The 19,335-nt window shown below is 42.1% G+C and overlaps 1 protein-coding gene and 1 non-coding gene across 2 annotated transcripts in view; one reads left to right on the top strand and one right to left on the bottom strand.

Annotated features, from left to right (window-relative positions):
- Nucleotides 1-3,330: 3,330 nt before the first annotated feature.
- Nucleotides 3,331-19,335, bottom strand: part of LOC116545742 (neuroblastoma breakpoint family member 3-like) — a 39,427-nt gene continuing 23,422 nt past the window's right edge. Inside the window, exons 8-14 of the mRNA XM_032272234.1 lie at nt 16,777-16,986; nt 15,494-15,598; nt 14,721-14,930; nt 8,847-8,919; nt 5,411-5,574; nt 4,718-4,769; nt 3,331-4,192 (exon numbers count right to left, since the gene is read on the bottom strand). Coding sequence (XP_032128125.1) covers nt 3,949-4,192; nt 4,718-4,769; nt 5,411-5,574; nt 8,847-8,919; nt 14,721-14,930; nt 15,494-15,598; nt 16,777-16,986 — 1,058 coding nt within the window. The 3' untranslated portion in view covers nt 3,331-3,948. The remainder of the gene's footprint in view (nt 4,193-4,717; nt 4,770-5,410; nt 5,575-8,846; nt 8,920-14,720; nt 14,931-15,493; nt 15,599-16,776; nt 16,987-19,335) is intronic.
- Nucleotides 6,848-6,988, top strand: LOC116545748. Its single transcript, XR_004266427.1, has one exon. It is a non-coding gene; the product is annotated as a U4 spliceosomal RNA (small nuclear RNA).

The following is a 19,335-nucleotide window of genomic DNA, read 5'->3' as shown; positions in this document are numbered from 1 at the left end:
CAATTCCTGATCTTCCCCAAGTCCAAGAGGGCTGGGGACCTGGGAATCTGTAAGGATTGCAATGTACCTGGGCCTAGGGTACCCTGTAGTACAAAAATGGCTGCCGTGACCACTGGCTTGGGAAACTCATCAGCCCACTTTGAATTCCTGGAAGGCCCTCTGAAGGACAGGTACAAACAAGACCTGACTGCAAAGGCTGGAACAAATACCTTATCCTTCAATGCCCAGATATCAACAAATATCAACAGTATCAAAAACATTTAAGTCAATATGACCTCACCAAATAGACCAGATAAGCCACCAGTGACCAACCCTGGAGCGATGGAGATATGTAACTTCTCAGGAAATTTAGAATAAGTATTTTGAGAAAGCTCAATGAACTTCAAGAAAACAGAAACAATTCAAAATTATATCAGAAAAATAAATTTATTTATTTATGTATTGAAGAAAGAAAAGAAAGAATTAAAAAAAAAAAAGAAAAAAAAAAGAATGAAGGAGAGGAAGAAAGAGGAAGAGGAAGAGGGAGAGAGAACAGGGGTGTTGCTTTATTGCCCAGGCTAGAATGCAGTCTAAAAATGGGTATGCCTATAATTGTGTTTAATAATAGAGGCATGAAAAAAAATGAGGGAAGAAAATAATAAGCAGCCAACGAATATTTCATTTAAACCTGTAAACAGGTGTGATGTGGTACTAATAAGAGTGTATATTTTGTGTATTTAAAGTGGAGAGTTCTATAAATGTTAAGTTTACTTGTTCCGGATCTGAGTTCAAGTCCTGGATATCGATGTTAACTTTGTCTCATTGATCTTTCTAATATTGATGTTGAAGTCTCCCACTATTATTGTGTGGGAGTCTAAGTCTCTTTATAAGTCTTATATATCTGGGTATTCCTGTATTGAGTGCGTATATATTTAGGATCTTCAGCTCTTCTTGTTACATTGATCCTTTTATCATTATGTAATATCCTTCTTTGCTTCTTTTGATCTTTGTTGCTTTAAAGTCTATTTTATCAGCAAAAATTGCAACTCCTGCTTTCTATTTATTTTCGCTCTCCATTTGGTTGGTAAATTTTTCTCCATCCCTTTGAGTCTTTGTGTATCCTTGCATGTGAGATGGGTCTGCATGTAGCATACCAATGGGTCTTGGCTTTTTTTGCCTGTCTGTGTCTTTGGATTGGGGGATTTAGTCGATTTAAATTTAGAATTAATAATAATATATGTGAGTTTGATATTGCCATTTAATGTTAGCTGGCTGTTTTGCCCATTAGTTGATGCAAGTTCCTAATTATGTTGATGTTCTTTATTTTTTGGTATTTTTTAGAAAGGCTGATACTGGTTGTTCCTTTCTATTTGTAGTGGTTCTTTCAGAAGCTCTTGTAAAACAGAGCTTGTTTTCTGTATATCAGAAAAATTTAACAAGGATACTGACGTAATAGAAAACAGCAAAAAATTCCTGGAGCTGGAAAATGCCTGAGTGAGTGTCAGTAGAATTGATTAAGCAGAATAATTAGTGAGCATTAAAACAAGCTATTTCAAAATACAGTCAGAGGAGAAAAAAGAAAAGAATAATGAGAAGGAACACAGAATACTTAAGAGATCTAGAAAAGGGCTTCAAAAGAGAAAATCAAAGATTGGCCTTAAATAGGTGGTTGAGAAGGAGCAAAGAGTAGAAAACTTCTTCAAAGAAATAATATTAATAGCAGAAAACGTTCTAAACCTAGAGAAAGATATAATATTCAGGCACATTGTGGAAGACAGTGTGGTGATGCCTCAAGGATCTAGAAACAGAAATACCATTTGACCCAGCAATCCCATGACTGGGTACCTAACCAAAGGATTATAAAACATTCTATTATAAAGACACATGCACACATATGTTTGCTGCAACACTGCTTACAATAGCAAAGACCTGGAACCAAACCAAATACCCATCAAAGATAGACTGGTTAAAGAAAATGTGGCACATATACACCATGGAAAACTAGGCAGCCATTAAAAAATGATGAGTTCATGTCCTTTACAGGGACATTGATGAAACTGGAAACCATCATTCTCAGCAGACTGACAGGAACAGAAAAGCAAACACCACATGTTCTCACTCATAAGTCGGTGTTGAAAAATGAGAACACATGGACACAGGGAGGGGAACATCGCACACTGGGGCCTGTGAGGGGGTGGGAGAGCTACAGGAGGGATAGCAGGGGGTGAGGAGATTGGGGAGGGGTAGCATTAGGAGAAATGCCTAATGTAGGTGACGGTGGGGGGTGGAGGCAGCAAACCAAAATGGCATGTGTATACATGGGTAACAATCCTGCAAGATCTGTACATGTACCCCAGAACTTAAAGCAAAATAAAGAAACAAAAGAAGGTACATCCTGTATCGTGGTTTCTTTCCAGTAACTTGAAACATTTAAAGAATGGTTAAATGATCACTTGATAGTTATGCTACAAACAGGAATAAGACAGCCTGAGTTAAACATCATTACTTTGAAAAGATAAATTTTAATGTGAATTTTCAATCTTTAAAATCTTTGGTTTTATTTTGAAAAACGATCCTCAATCTTAAAAAGATCATGGCAAAGAGAAAAAAGGATTATAGTCCTTTTGCTTTTTCAAATAACAAACATGGAAATGAAATCTTATGAATGTCAACAGTCAATGTAATGTGGTATATTAAGAATTGACTTTCATATAATGGCTAAGTTTAGAGAGATTACATTTCATGAGAAAATATGAATTTTAATAGATTTTCTATTCTGTTTTGGGAAATGGTTGTTTGTGTCTTTTAGTGGATTCTCCTTCCTGTCCACATATGTGGAATCTGCCTATTCTCTTCTCTTCTGAAATAGTTTAAAAGACTCAAAGAGAATGGCCTGGGTTTTGCACATACTTAGTCTGATAGACATTTCTCTGGCTGCTCACTTTAATAGATATTAGCAGCTAATTAAATAAACTACCTCTCTCATCAGCCAGTAATTAACAAAGGTTTAGCAATTAGCAAAATCTCTGTTTTGCTGTGGTCTTATGCTGACAGTCTTAACTAAAAGACAAAAAATTTTCATTGTATGGATTAAAATTAATGTTGACAAAAATTGAAATTCAGGCAGAGAATTTTTTTTGTTCAACAACAGAAACTAGAAAAAGCAAAGATACAGTAAAATAGAAAATTTCCACTGTACAGATGTGAATATAATAATTGACACAGCCAGGGCTGATTAATGGATAATAAAATGTCGAGGGATGATCATTTGAATACAGATATTAATACTTTTAAAAACCATTTTCCCAATTATTTCAGTATAAATAAGGTGTCTCTGAAAGGTACAGATCCGGCATCACAATCATGGTGATAGACAAATGGTGGAACAGTCCTGGTATCACGATCATGGTGATAGACAAATGGTGGAATAGTCCTGGTATCACGATCATGGTGACAGACAGATGGTGGAACAGTCCTGGTATCACGATCATGATGGTAGACACATGGGACCGTCTCTACCTGCAGATGGGTGAGGTAGCATTGACGTTGCAGTGTTCCCGGAAAAACATTTAAGCTGAATTTAATCATGAGGACATTTTCAGACAACTTCAGAGTACAGACCATTGAGCCAGACAGCTGATCTGTCCTCTACAAACAAGCCCATGTAACCACCATCAACGACAACAACAAAAAGATGAGGAGACACTTTGGGTTCAAAAGAACTAAAGAAATGTGGCTACATTATCTTTTACTCTTTTTCAATCCAAAATGTCTCTTCTCCTTTTAGTTGTGTGATTTGTGGTGACATGGGCTGTCTGAAGGAGACAGGTCAGTAGTGCTGCTCACTGTTCTACATTCTGAAGTTGTCTGGAGATTACCTCAGGCTATGAAACTCAGGCTAAGCGTTTTCAGCAAGAACATGGCGTTGTTCATACTCTGCACTGGCAGCGTCCCATGTGAAATGTTGCCTTAGTGTGGGAATATGACCCCTATCCAGGAGACGAGGTGGAGTCTTATCACCATCATAGTAAGAAACCTATTGTCCATGTCCAAAGTCAAGCGAACATGCTCTTCTACAAATAAAAAAATGGCATATGTGTAAGCCTGGCATGTGTAATAAAACTCAAGATACGCTGTATATGTTGAACATAATATATTCTGTGAGTACCAGAAGACTTCAGGCTCTTCTGCTTCCACTAGCTCCATGCTGAGCCTAAAAAAGGAGGAAAAACCAAAGAATAAGTCATGGAAAATAAGACAACCCAGAGCCCCAACTAGATTTCATGGGTAGCACAAGAAAGTGGTTAACAAAGAAAAAACAAAGATCCATTAATAACGTAACAAATTATTGCTTTATGCTGGGATGGACAAGAGTAGGGTAAAAAGAATGAAAGAGAAAGAGAGAGAAAGAGAGAGAAAGTAAGCTCAGTGAAGCATCCAGGTGACACACTGACGAGGGAGTAGAAGGACACTCTGAGTTACTGCCCTCAGGACACACAGTGTACACTGATCATAAAAACAAGTATGGTCAACCTACAGTAGTTAGTAAATGGTAAGGGGAGGAAGAAATGGAAACCTAAATATCTACTGCAATGAAATCCAACAGCAATGTTAGTAGGAATAATTCAGGCTTCGTTGAAAAGATGGTATTGATATGATCAGCCCACTCTGTTTTCCCTGGACCTGGCGTCTCCAGGTGTCAACACAACATTAGCTGTTCACAATTGCTCAGAGTTACCTGGGGCACAGTGGACCTCGGTCTTCTTCCTCTTCTTGGTCCTTTTTAATCTCTGCAATAAATTCAGATAGGGACAGACAAAATAAGCCATTACCCTACACCCGTAACAGTCCACTGTCTAATCCCTGCACAGGGACCTCAGGCTCCTCAGCATGAGAACAGGATAATGTGAGAGATAGACTTCAGGAGGTCCCAAAGCCAATCATGATAGAGATTCCTTGGTTTGTGTCTCAGAACCAATGGTGAAACGTCCCTATTCTGGCAGACCATTATCCCTTTATCCCAAGGTTGTACAAACAGGAAAGAACCTCACAGACATGCATGGGAACAAAACTCCTGAGGAACGTGGTAGCTGGCAAGAGACATTTAATTAAGATTGACAGACAACTCTTGGACATGCGCTGCATAGCTTGGTGTGAGTTGGCAACACCTGCCTTGGGTTTCAATGTCCTGACAGTCAGTCCAGGGTATGACGGGCATGGACTGAGACTAGAGAGAGAGCAAAGCTCACTGACCCACCGCATGCCCATGCTTCAGACTGGAATCCAGAGTGATTGAAATCTACATTGATGGACAGGTTCAGCCCACAGTGATGACAACTCTCAGCCCGGCCAGCGAGGCAAGGCCCAAAGACTACGGGGTCTATCTGGGACACAAATTGGAGCTTTATCAACTTCACAATGGAATACTCACTGCCTATGTCGACAGCCAAGTTGACCTCCTGCTCCTCTAATGAGTGCAAGTTGCTCCTGTAAGACTCATTGAAGGCAGATGTGCCAGGAGGAATTGAGAGAGTCGAATTACCTTCATCCCAGGACTCCTGGGGGGCCTCCTCCTCCACAGACTCCTGCAGATTCCTGATGAGCCAGGCAGGACAGGGATGACAGAAGATGAAACCAACAGAGATTGGACAACAAAGTCTCCCAGCTGATCTGATGGAAGTCAGAATGGAATGGTCAGAGAAAGCAAAGGCATTTTTCCTTCAAGAGAAAAAAGAAAACTATCCTTTCTAAATGCAGGGTGGAGGGTGACTACCATGGGGACAGAGAACAAATGAGCAGCATGTGCTCAGTGCATTTGCCACAGATGAGCCACTGCAGGCCACCGACTCTCCCAGTAAACTATCATCATGACTTGCAGCACGAGAACCAACACAGGGCTTCAACTGCCTCGCGTAAGTTGTGTTGAAATTTTACATGCAGCATTCAAGTGAACAGAGCTCCTGAGGCATTTCAGACACACAGATCTTGTGTATTAAGGGCCTCCCTTTTCCAGTATTTTGATATCATATGTCTATGTTTTGAATTCCTTCTCTTCACAAATCCTAGCAAACATGCTCACAACAAATGGGCAGAAAGCATATATGCGTCTCTCCCTGGGTTTAAACACAGTGGGGAGAACAGGCGAAACCAGGAAATCCCTGTTTGCTGAGTTCACCTGGCTCATCTGATTGCAGGTTCCCATCTTGGGAGGAGTGAGAAATTAAAACCTATACAAGTGCCACAAATCACCCACAACATTGTCAATAAGGACAATTTGTAGCTGGTGAATGGAAGAAAGAGTTCTAGTCATCACTTCCTCGTTTTCCCAGGATCTACAGTCTCCAGGTGTCACTACTGAACTAACAGCCCACAACTCCACAGCATTACCTGGGGGGCACTGGCCCTCTTTCTTCCTCTTCCTCATCATCACTTTGTCTGTCTGTAAATAAATTCAGAGACACAGGTCACATTAAGCAAATCACACTTCACATATGACCAAATCAGTGTTTAGTCATAGCACAAGCACAGAAATATTCTCAGGGCAAGAATACAAATTCTGACAGGACTATTCCAGGGTGCCCTAGATGAAGCCTGGTGAGTAGGTGAGCCTGCTTTCCAGACACACAGGCCTAAATCTCCCTCTACGGGTAGACCATCATGCCATATTCTCTGCCTGAGTCCATGCAAAGTTAAACCAAATTTTTCCCAGAAAATCTCCAAAAATGAGTCAAACTATTTTCTGGGAGTGTTTTTGCAATACTGACTTATCTCACCAGGTACCAAGGTCATTGAATGGTTAGAGGCATCTATACACAAAACTGGACAGATATATAAATTCTAACAACACTTGCTTTAAAAAGAATCTGCGAGCTTTGCTCAGTGCCAGTATCAGAGCCGATGAGTTTTACCTGAGATGAGAGTATTGCTAATTGAAAACTTTTCCCAATACCCCACCTTGATAACATGCAATAGAGTTGGCATTGACAATTTTTGACAGTCTCTAGGGAGACTGAATAAAAAAAGACAAAACAAAAAAGAATCTGTGGGCCGGGCATGGCGGCTCACGCCTGTCATCTCAGCACTTTCAAAGGCCGAAGTGAACACTTCACGAGGTCAGGAGATTGGGACCATCCTGGCTAACATGGTGAAAGCCTGTCTCTACTAAAAATACAAAGAAATTAGCTGGGCATGGTGGCACATGCCTGCAGTCTCAGCTACTCGGGAGGCTGAGGCAGCAGAATCATCTGAACCCAGGAGGCAGAGGTTGCAGTGAGCTGAGAGCGTGAAACTAAACTCCAGCCTGAATAACAGAGGGAGACTCCATCTCCCAAAAAAAAAAAAAAAAAAAAAATCTGTGACTTCAGAGGACAATGTGGGTGAACCACTTAAAGTTAGGAGTTCAGGACCAGCCTGGCCAATATGGTGAAACCTCGTCTCTACTAAAAATACAAAAATTAGCTAGGTGTGGTGGGGGGCACCTATGGTCCCAGCTACTCAGGAGGCAGAGGCAGGAAAATCACTGGACTCTGGGAAGTGGAGGCTGCAGTAAGCCAAGATGGTGCCACTGCCCTCCAGCCTGGGTGACAAAAGGAGACTCCATGTCAACAACAACAAGAAACAATACATGATGCTACGAAGAAACATCAGATCAGCCATTGCATGGATGGGGTAGAGAGCCAGGGCTGAGCCTTGCTTTATGGAAACATATCAGCAAGGTAAAGAGGAAATGTTTTCATCCTGGTCTCAAGGTGACTATGCCACTAAGCAAGCTGGCTTAAAAGAGATCAAGACTGAAGCTCAGAGCAGTGAAACCTGGGGAACAATCTCTCCAAGTAAACAGGCAAGGCTCTCAGTTTCCTTAAAAATAAATAGAAACTCCATGGACATTGTTCAGGGACAGATGACATAATGACATGAGAGATACTGAATCAAAGCTAGGAGACCTGACAGACACCTCCTGCACACAGGTGACCATGAGCTTGTCACACTGGCCTGGGGTCTGGTAACTTGATACTTGGACCTCGGCGGCAAACGCATGGCATGAGCTGAGGATGAGATAAAAATTCCCTGGTATCTGTGTTTAGTATCCCATGATAGGTTTTGATTCAAACCAATTTGTGTGTATACAGCCTGTCTTCAGAATTGATCTTCCTCAGCCTAGACAGAGGTACCAAAAACAAGGAACATAGTGGTCACCTGAAAGAATGATTAGAGCATCCTCCACCACATCATGAGATGATTCACTCTCTACAACCAGTGCAGAATCAACATTGTCTTCCTCAAATGTGATTTCATTGGAGTCTCTGTGAGGCTGGCTGGAGTCAGTAGGGCCACAGCTATTTGAATGAGTGATGACACATTTCTCCAGTGAGTCCTCAGGGACTTTCTTGACTTCAATCTTCTGGACCTCCCTGATGAGCCAGATGGGATAGAGATGACAGAAGATTAAACAAAGAGAGATTGGACCCCAGGGAGTCCTAGCTAGTTTTCACAGGAGGAATGAGAGAGTGGTCCCAGAAGGCAAATGGGAGGTTCCCTTTGAGAGGAAACAGGCAATTCTCCTCTCTGCAACAGAGCATGGCTGCCATGGGAACCAGAGAGAAAGAGAGCAGCTGGTATTCATTACACTGGGCAGAAAGGAGCCAAGAAGAAAAGAGACTCAGTTATCCCTGTAAAATTCAGACACGGCACACAGCACATACAAAGAACCACAACAGCTGCCACACCTGTGTCTAAGTTGGGTTGAACTGAACATATTGTGGCCAAGGGAATGCAGGCTTTTGGCCCATGGGAGACCCCATGGGTGTGCTTCTAGACCTTTTCCATACTTTACCACTCATTACTTACTCCTGATTATTCAGTGGTACCTGGGGGCACGTGATTCCTGTATTTTCTCAGCCTCCACAACATGAACATCTTCATCCTCATCTTTGTCATTTTCTGCAAGTACAGGTGTGTTCGTTCAGATATTTCCCATTTCACTCTGCAAGGACAGTCAGCCCAATGTGCGCAGGGATGTGAACATCTGTGTATGGGTCCCCATTCTACTGAAAGCTCTCATGTTTTCTCTTTAACAAAATGCCCTGGCATGGTTTCCTGATCCACCAGGCAGTGCATTTCTGATCAGGAGGCTCATCATGAAGATGAAGCCAAATGTTGAAAACACTTCTGCTCTCCACATCACTGGAGGCTTTTGCAGCCTCTCTCTGGACTTTGGCAGCTGTCTCCGCCATCCTGACACAGATCTGATTCCCAGGGACAGGCTTGGGATCCTGTCACAGTTCACATTTACAACCTATTTCTTTCTCTTAGGAGAGGATAAACAAACTTGTCCCACAATCCTCTGCACATCAGGTGACTTCACAGGCCCTCCAAGTGGCTTCTGCTATGTTATTCAGGGACATTCTCTCCAAGGGGAGTGCTCCAGTCTGAACCACTTCCTACCACCAAATGCCCACACATCAAGTGCTTTCTCCAACACCACACAGCGAGGGGCTTTATCTCGTTGTAATAAGCGGGCATAAGTGTTTGCACATTTGAATGCTTCAGACACTGCAAGATGTCTGCCTTTGCAGATGGAGAGAGAGAAATTTACCTGCCTTTGCAGATGAAGACAGAGAAATTCAGGAAGGAGAAATCAATTGCTCACTGACAGTTCCTAGGAACACTGCTGAAGATACAGCCTGGGAACCTTCATTCTTACTCCAGAGCTCTTTCCACTCCAACAACCGCCCTTCTGTCACGGCTTCCTTCATGTCCTTTGCAACTGGAGAGATGCTGCCTCTTGCTCCAAAGACCACCATCCATCACAGAAGGAGGGACATTTACAATACTGTGACCTCCAACCCCATGGGTTTCCCATCTGTGTTCTCATTCAGAAAGTCCTAGTCACTTCATGGCCACATATGTTTAGTGTAAGAAAACACCACTGATAAAATTGTCATTGCGGAAGTATGGACGTCTGGAGTCTCTCATAAGGCCATAAAGGAAATATGCACAGACTAATAAAGTTTCTCTTATGCTAGACACAGTAGAATGAAGAACTAATAGACAGTGTTTACTCTGTGCCAACAACTGTCCCGGGAGGGTTACAATCAACAGGCCATCTAATTCAGTGCAGCAATTGACAGAGGTAGGCATTATTACAGTATCCTATGAACAGATGACACAACTGAGTAAGAAACAAAAGAAGCAACTTGGATGGAGCTCAGGAGACTGGCCCAGGGCCCCTCCTCTATGCACTGCTGCCTCCACAAAGTCGTGGGTGCTGTCGTTCTTCCTTTTAACCAACAAGAGCCTCTGCACAGAAAGCAGGATGTCCCTCTGGCCAGAGTAATCACTGCTCTTGATGAGGCCACTTACAGATACCACAGGTTATGTAAGGAGCAGAGTCTTCTCTAAGCTCCCGATAGCGGGTATAGTGTGCTACCATCGTATTTCCCCCAGAACAGAGCTTTTCCTACTGAGCCTCAGCAGAAACCGGAACTGAATGGAAGTTCAGCAGCCTCAGACATTTAGAACAGACTAGATGCTACTTGTCTGCAGGATCTTAGGTGGTACAGAGGGGATTCCTGTAAACATGATTTAGCTTCTTGCTGAGAAACACAGGTGCTTCTGCAGAAACACCTGAGACTTTACCCTCAGTCCCACACCTGCCTTAATGCAGATGTGGAAAAGTTGCTACATACTTTGACCTCTCTCATCCACCTTTAACAACATGTTAAAATACCCATTTATATTTTCCTAGACGTATGGCAAAAATGAAATTAATTCTGATGAAGAGAGTCTTTAGTTTATCAGAGGAAACACAGAACATTGTTCAGCACTCTGGTGACGGTGAACCTATGGAACTTACTTTCTGTCTTCAGCCTGCAGACCAGGCAGTGGGCCACTTGATTCATAAGTTTATTTTTGCTCTCTTTGTATTTCTGTTCCTCCCCATGACGTTTCCGATCTTCTGTAAGCAAATTCAGAAGAGCAGGTCAGATTAAGCAAATCGCACTTCACACAAGACCAAATCAGTATCTAGTCATATCACAAAAATTAAAAATAGAATGTGATATTCTGACGGGAGTGTTCTACTGGTCCCTAGATTAAGTCGCCCTCGAAGTAGATGAGCCTACTTTTCAAATCCATGAAAGAAAATCTCCCTCATCTGCTAGATCTTAATCATGTATCCTCTGACCTAAGTCAGCACAAGCAATTAAAACTTTTTCCCCAAAATCTTCAAAAATTGCCCTAACTACTTTCCAGAAGCATTGCAGCTATACTGATTTATCTTATCAAATATGATGGTGAACAAATGGTTAGAGAAATTTACATAGGAGACTGGACTGACAGATGAATTCTAACAACCTTTACATAAAAAAGAATCTGTGCAGTCAGCAGTGACTAACGTGTGGAACCGGAGCAATTTAGGAGGCCCAGGAAGGGAGATCACTTGACCTCAGGAGTTCAAGACCAGCCTGGCCAACATGGTGAAACTCCGCCTCTACTAAAAATACAAAAACTAGCCAAGTGTGGTGGTATCCATCAGGGATCTCAGTTAACTGGGAGGCTGGGCCACCAATACAATGGTACTCCCTGCTCTTGATGGTGTCACTTACCGATACCACAGTTTCTATTAGGAGCAGGGTCCCCTTCAAGCTCCTCACAGTGGGTACTGTGTGCAATCACTGCATTTACCCCAGTGTCCCCAGAACACTGCTTTGCCTACTGGGCCACAGCAGAAACGGGAACCCAATGGAAGTTCAGTAGCCTCAGACATTTAGACCAACTGACTAGATGCTGCTTGTCTGCAGGACTTAGGTGGTATAGAGAGGATTCCTGTAAACATGATTTAGCCTCTTGCTGAGAAACACAGTTGCTTCTGCGCCTATGTCAGAAATCAACACCTGAGACTTTACCCTCAGTCCCACACCCGCCTTACGACAGATGTAGAAAAGTTGCTACATACTTTGGCCTCTATTGTCCATTTTTAACAAAATATTAAAATACTCATTTATATTTTCTTAGACGTATGGCAAAAGTGAAATTAATTCTGATGAAGAGAGCCTTTAGTTTCTCAGAGAAAACACAGAACTTCCTTCAGGACTTTCGTGAAGGTGAACCTATGGAACTTACTTTCTGTCTTCAGCCTGCAGCCCGGGTAGCGGGACACTTGACTCGTAAGAAGTTTATTTTTGCTGACTTTGTGTTTCTGTTCCTCCTTGTGACGTTTCCGATCTTCTGTAAACAAATTCAGAAGAAAAGGTCACATTAAGCAAATCACACTTCACACAAGACCAAATCAGTGTCTAGTCATATCACAAAAATGAAAAATATTCTCAGTTTAAGAATGCGATATTCTGATAGGAATGTTCTACTGGTACCTAGATTAAGTCACGCTAGAAGTAGATGAGCCTGCTTTTCAGATCCATGGGACAAAATCTCCCTCATCTGCTAGATCTTAATCATGTATTCTCTGACCCAAGTCAGCACACGCAATTAAAACCTCTTCCCAAAAATCTTCACACATTGCCCTAACTACTTTCCAGAAGCATTGCAGCTATACTGATTTAACTTATCATATATGATGGTGAACGAATAGTTAGAGAAATTTACGTAGGAGACTGGACCGACAGATGAATTCTAACAACCTTTACATAAAAAAGAATCTGTGGAGTCAGCAGAGTGACTGACACCTAGAATCGGAGCAACTTTGGAGGCCCAGGAAGGGAGATCACTTGACCTCAGGAGTTGAAGACCAGCCTGGCCAACACGGTGAAACCCCGCCTCTACCAAAATTACAAAAACTAGCCAAGTGTGGTGGTATCCATCAGGGATCCCAGCTAACTGGGAGGCTGAGTCACCAATACAATGGTACTCCGTGCTCTTGATGGTGTCACTTACCAATACCACAGGTTCTATTAGGAGTAGGGTCCCCTTCAAGCTCCTCACAGTGGGTACTGTGTGCCATCACTACATTTACCCCAGTGTCCCCAGAACGCTGCTTTGCCTACTGGGCCTCAGCAGAAATCGGAACCGAATGGAAGTTCAGTAGCCTCAGACATTTAGACCAACAGACTAGATGCTACTTGTCTGTAGGATGTTAGATGGTACAGAGAGGATTCCTGTAAACATGATTTAGCTTCTTGCTGAGAAACACAGGTGCTTCTGTGCCTGTGTCAGAAATCAACAGCCTCTTGCTGAGAAACACACATGGTTGTGCACCTGTGTCAGAAATGAACAGCTGAGACTGTACCCTTAGTCCTACACCTGCCTTACTGCAGACGTGGAAAAGGTGCTACCTACTGTGACCTCTCTCATCCATTTTTAACAAAATGTTAAGGTAGCCATTTATATTTACCTAGAAGTATGGGAAAAATTTAATAAATTCTGATGGAGAGAGTGTTCAGTTTCACAGAAAAGACAGAATATTGTTCAGCACTTTCGTAATGGAGAATCTATAGAACTTACCTTCTGTCTTCAGCCGGCAGCCTGGGTAGTAAGCTGCTTGACTCATAAGAAGTTTATTTTTCCTGCCTCTGTATTTCTGTTCTTCTTCATGATCTTTTCTATCTTCTGTAAATAAATTCAGAGGAGCAGGTCACATTGAGCAAGTCACACTTCACACAGACCAAATCAGTGTCCAGTCATAGCACAAGGACATAAAATATTCTCAGTGTAATAATGTGATATTCTGACTGGAATGTTCTATCGGGCCCTAGATTAAGTCACGTCATAAGTAGATGAGGCTGCTTTTCAGACCCATGGGACAAAATCTCTCTCATCTTGTAGATATTAATCATCTGTCCTGTGATCTAAGTCAGTGCAAACAATTAAAACTTTTTCCCCCAAAATCTTCGAAAATTGCCCTAACTACTTTCCAGAAGGGTTGCTGCAATACTAATTATCTCATCATATATCATGGTCAATGAATGTTTAGAGAAATTTATAAGGAGACTGCACGGATGGATGCATTCTAACAACCTTTACTTTAAAACGAATCTGTGGAGCCAGCATGGTGGCTCACACCTGGAATCCAAGCAACTTAGGAGGCCCAGGCATACAGATCACCTGACCTCAGGAGTTCAAGACCAGCCTGGACAACATGGTGAAACCTTGCCTTTACATAAAGTACAAAAATTAGCCAGGTGTGGTGGTGCCCACCGGGGATCCCAGCTAATTGGCAGGCTGAGGCACCAGTACCAGAGTACTCCCAGCTCTTGATGGTGCCACTTACAGATACCACAGGTTCCATTAGCAGCAGGGTCCCCTTTAAGCTCCTCAAAGCGGGTAATGTCTGCTATCACTGTGTTTCCCCCAGGGTCCCCAGAACACAGCTTTGCCTACTGGGTCTTTAGCAGAAACCAGAACTGCATGGAAGTCCAGTAGCCTCAGACCTTTAGACCAGCAGACTAGATGCTGCTTGTCTATAGGATCTTATATGGTACAGAGAGGGTTCCTGTAAACATGGATTCAGCCTCTTGCTGACAAAAACAGGTGGTTCTGTGCCTGGGTCAGGAATCAACAGCTGGGATTGCAATCCCAGCCCCACACCCACCTTACTGCAGATGTGGAAATGTTGCTAAATATTTTGGCATCTGTCTTCCATTTTAACTAAATGTTAAAATACCCACTGCTATTTTCTACAAGTATGGGAAGGATGAAATTAATTTTGATGAAGAGAGCAGTTAGTTTCTCAAGACAAGACAGGACATCATTCATCACTTTCATGGTGGTCAACCTATAGGACTTACTGTATGTCTTCAGCCGATAGTTCAGGGAGTAGTCCACTGGACTCATAAGAAGTCTATTTTTACTGACTGCAATATTCGGTTTGTTATTTTCCTGTTCGGAGCAGGATTTCTCAATGCCTTCTGGAACGTTCAACTCTGTGTTTTTTCTGGAAAGAGTCCTGTAAGATGCCACCTTGCTGATGTTTGGGGTAGAACACAGAAAGCCAGGGACTGGAGAGAAGAAACCCAAACACACGATGGATTAGAAACTGGTGACATCAAATTGGTTTAATCGGGACTGAGGGATGTCACTGACAGCCTTGCCTATTGATTTGAAGATGTCGTTTCCCTGCTTTTACTCTTCTCATCTCCACTCCTGATCTCTTTAAAGTCAACTTGTCTTAGCTACTCAGTCACGTTGAAGCCAGGACATAAACCCTCCTATCATTATCTTGTTTATGAGTTCTTCAGGATCTTATATGGTACAGAGAGGATTCCTGTAAACATGATTTAGCCTCTTGCTGAGAAGAACAGGTGGTTCTGTGCCTGTGTCAGGAATCAATAGCTGGGATATTAACTCTAGTCCCACACCCGCCTTACTGTAGACGTGGAAAAGTTGCTAAATACTTTGGCCTCTGTCTTCCATCTTTAACTAAATGTTAAAATACCCACTGTTATTTTCCTAGAAGTATGGGAAGGATGAAATTAACTTTGAAGAAAAGAGTGTATCATTTCTCATAGACAAGACAGGACATTGTTCAGCACTTTCATGACAGTGAACCTACAGAACTTACCTTCCGTCTTCAGCCGGCAGCCCCGGTAGTAGGCCACTTCACTCATAAGAAGTTTATTTTTGCTGTCTCTGCATTTCTGTTCTTCATTGTGATCTTTTCGATCTTCTGTAAACAAATTCAGAAGAGCAGGTCACATTAAGCAAATCATACTTCACACAAGACCAAATCAGTATGCAGTCATAGCACAAGGACGTAAAATATTCTCAGTGTAAGAATGTGATATTCTAATGGGAGTGTTCTAACAGGCCCTAGATTAAGTTGCCTCAGAAGTAGATGAGCCTACTTTTCAGATCCATGGGACAAAATCTCCGTCATCTGGTAGATCTTCATCACATATCCTCTGACCTAAGTCAGGGCAAATAATTAAAACTTTTTCCCAAAAATCTTCAAAAATTGCACTAACTACTTACCAGAACAATTGCTGCAATACCAATTTATCTCATCATATATCATGGTCAATGAATGGTTAGAGAATTTACATAGGAGACTGGACCAAGGGATGAATTCTAACAACCTTTACTGAAAAAAGAATCTGTGGAGCCAGCCTGGTGTCTCATGCCTGGAATTCCAGCATTTTAGGAGGCCCAGAAGGGCAGATCACTTGACCTCAAGAGTTCAAGACCAGCCTGTGCAACATGGTGAAACCCTGCCTTTACTATAAATACAAAGATTAGCCAGGGGCTTTGGTGCCCACCAGGGATCCCAGCTAAAGGGGGAGCTGAGGCACCAGTAGCAGGGTACTCCTTGCTCTTGATGGTGCCATTTACAGATACCACAGGTTCTATTAGGAGCAGGGTCCTCCTTGAGATCCTCACAGGAGGTACTGTGTGCTATCACTGTGTTTCCGCCAGTGTCTGCAGAACACTGCTTTGCCTACTGGGCCTCAGCAGAAACCGGAACCAAATGGAAGTTCAGTAGCCTCAGACATTTCGACCAACAGACTAGATGCTACTTGTCTGTGGGATCTTATACGGTACAGAGAGGATTCCTGTAAACATGATTTAGCCTTTTGGTGAGAAAAACAGGTGGTTCTGTGCCTGTGTCAAAAATCAATAGCAGGGATTGTAACCCCAGTCCCACACCCACATTACTAAAGACATGGAAAAGTTGCTAGATACTTTTGCCTCTGTCTTCCATCTTTAACAAAATGTTAAAATAACCATTTCTATTTTCTACAAGTATGGGAAGGATGAAATTAATTTTGATGAAGAAAGAGGTTAGTTTCTCAAAACAAGACAGGACATTATTCATCAATTTCATGGTGGTCAACCTATAGAACTTACTGTATGTCTTCAGCCGGTAGTTCAGGAAGTAGGCCCCTTGGCTCATAAGAAGTCTATTTCTGCTGGCTCCGAGAGTCGGTTTGTTTTCTTCCTGCTGGGAGCAGGATTTCTGAATGCCTTCTGGAATGTTCACCTCTGCGTTTGTTCTGGAAGAAGGCCTGTCAGATGCCACTATGCTGACATTTGGGGCAGAACACAAAAAGCCAGGGACTGGGGAGAAGAAGCCCAAACATATAATGGATTAGAAACTGGTGACGTCTCTGAAACTATTCCAAACAATACAAAAAGAGGGAATTCTTCCCAAATCATTTTACGACACCAACATTATCCTGATTCCAAAACCTGGCAGAGACTCAACAAGAAAAGAAAACTACAGGCCAATATCCATGATGAACATAGATGCAAAAATCTTCAATAAAATACTGACAAGCCGATTGCAACAGCACATGAAAAAGCTTATCCACCATGATCAAGTAGGCTTCATCCCGGGGATGCAAGGCTGGTTCAACATACGCAAGTCTATAAACGTAATTCACCACATAAACAGAACCAAAGACAAAAACCAAATTATTATCTCCATTGATGCAGATAAGGCCTTTGACAAAATTCAACAGCCCTTTATGCTAAAAACACTCAATAAGCTAGGTATCAATGGAACGTATCTCAAAATAATAAAAGCTATTTATGACAAACCAACAGCCAATGTCATACTGAATGGGCAAAAACTAGAAGCATTCCCCTTGAAATGTGGCACCAGACAAGGATGCCCGCTCTCACCACTGCTATTCAATATAGTATTAGAAGTTCTAGCCAGAGCAATCAGGCAAGAAAAAGAAATAAAGGGCATTCAAATAGGAAAGGAGGAAGTCAAATTGTCTCTATTTGCAGACGACATGATTGTATATCTACAAGACCCCATCGTCTCAGCCCCAAACCTCCTGAAACTGATAAGCAAGTTCAGCAAAGTCTCAGGATACAAAATCAATGTGCAAAAATCACATGCATTCCTATACACCAGTAACAGACTTAAAGAGAGCCAAATCAAGAACAAACTTCCATTCACAATTGCCACAAAGAGAATAAAATACCTAGGAATACAACTAACAAGTAATGTAAAGGACCTCTTCAAGGAGAACTACAAGCCACTGCTCAACGAAATAAGAGAGGACACAAACAGATGGAGAAACATTCCATGTTCATGGTTAGGAAGAATCAATGTCGTGAAAATGGCCATACTGCCCAAAGTAATTTACAGATTCAATGCTATCCCCATCAAGCTACCAATGACCTTCTTTGCAGAACTGGAAAAAACCACCTTAAACTTCATATGGAACCAAAAGAGAGCCCGCATAGCCAAGTCAATTCTAAGCAAAAAGAACAAAGCGGGGGGCATCACACTACCAGACTTCAAACTATACTACAAGGCTACAGTAATGAAAACAGCATGGTACTGGTACCAAAACAGAGATATAGACCAATGGAACAGAACAGAGGTCTCGGAGGCAACACAATATATGTACAACCATCTGATCTTTGACAAACCAGACAAAAACAAGCAATGGGGAAAGGATTCCCTGTTCAATAAATGGTGTTGGGAAAGCTGGCTAGCCATGTGCAGAAAGCAGAAACTGGACCCCTTCCTGACACCTTACACGAAAATTAACTCCAGATGGATTAAAGACTTAAACATAAGACCTAACACCATAAAAACCCTAGAAGAAAATCTAGGCAAAACCATTCAGGACATAGGTGTAGGCAAGGACTTCATGACCAAAACACCAAAAGCATTGACAACAAAAGCCAAAATAGACAAATGGGACCTAATCAAACTCCACAGCTTCTGCACAGCAAAAGAAACAATCATTAGAGTGAATCAGCAACCAACAGATTGGGAAAAAATTTTTGCAGTTTACCCATCTGACAAAGGGCTGATATCCAAAATTTACAAAGAACTAAAGCAGATTTACAAGAAAAAAACTAACAAGCCCATTCAAAAGTGGGCAAAGGATATGAACAGACACTTTACAAAAGAAGACATACATGAGGCCAACAAACATATGAAAAAATGCTCATCATCACTGGTCATCAGAGAAATGCAAATCAAAACTACATTGAGATACCATCTCACGCCGGTAAGAATGGCAAACATTAAAAAATCTGGAGACAGCAAATGCTGGAGAGGATGTGGAGAAACAGGAACACTTTTGCACTGTTGGTGGGAGTGTAAATTAGTTCAACCATTGTGGAAGACAGTGTGGCAATTCCTCAAGGACATAGAAATAGAAATTCCATTTGACCCAGCAATCCCATTACTGGGTATATATCCAAAGGATTACAAATCGTTCTACTATAAGGACACGTGCACACGAATGTTCATTGCAGCACTGTTTACAATAGCAAGGACCTGGATCCAACCCAAATGCCCATCGACGATAGACTGGATAGGGAAAATGTGGCACATATACACCATGGAATATTATGCAGCCATCAAAAACGATGAGTTTGGGTCCTTTGTAGGGACATGGATGAACCTGGAAACCATCATTCTCAGCAAACTGA

Source organism: Sapajus apella, unplaced genomic scaffold, assembly GCF_009761245.1.
Source record: "Sapajus apella isolate SASKATOON/1434 unplaced genomic scaffold, GSC_monkey_1.0 scaffold355, whole genome shotgun sequence".
Classification (NCBI taxonomy): Eukaryota; Metazoa; Chordata; class Mammalia; order Primates; family Cebidae; genus Sapajus; species Sapajus apella.
This window is presented reverse-complemented; position numbering and strand designations above follow the sequence as displayed.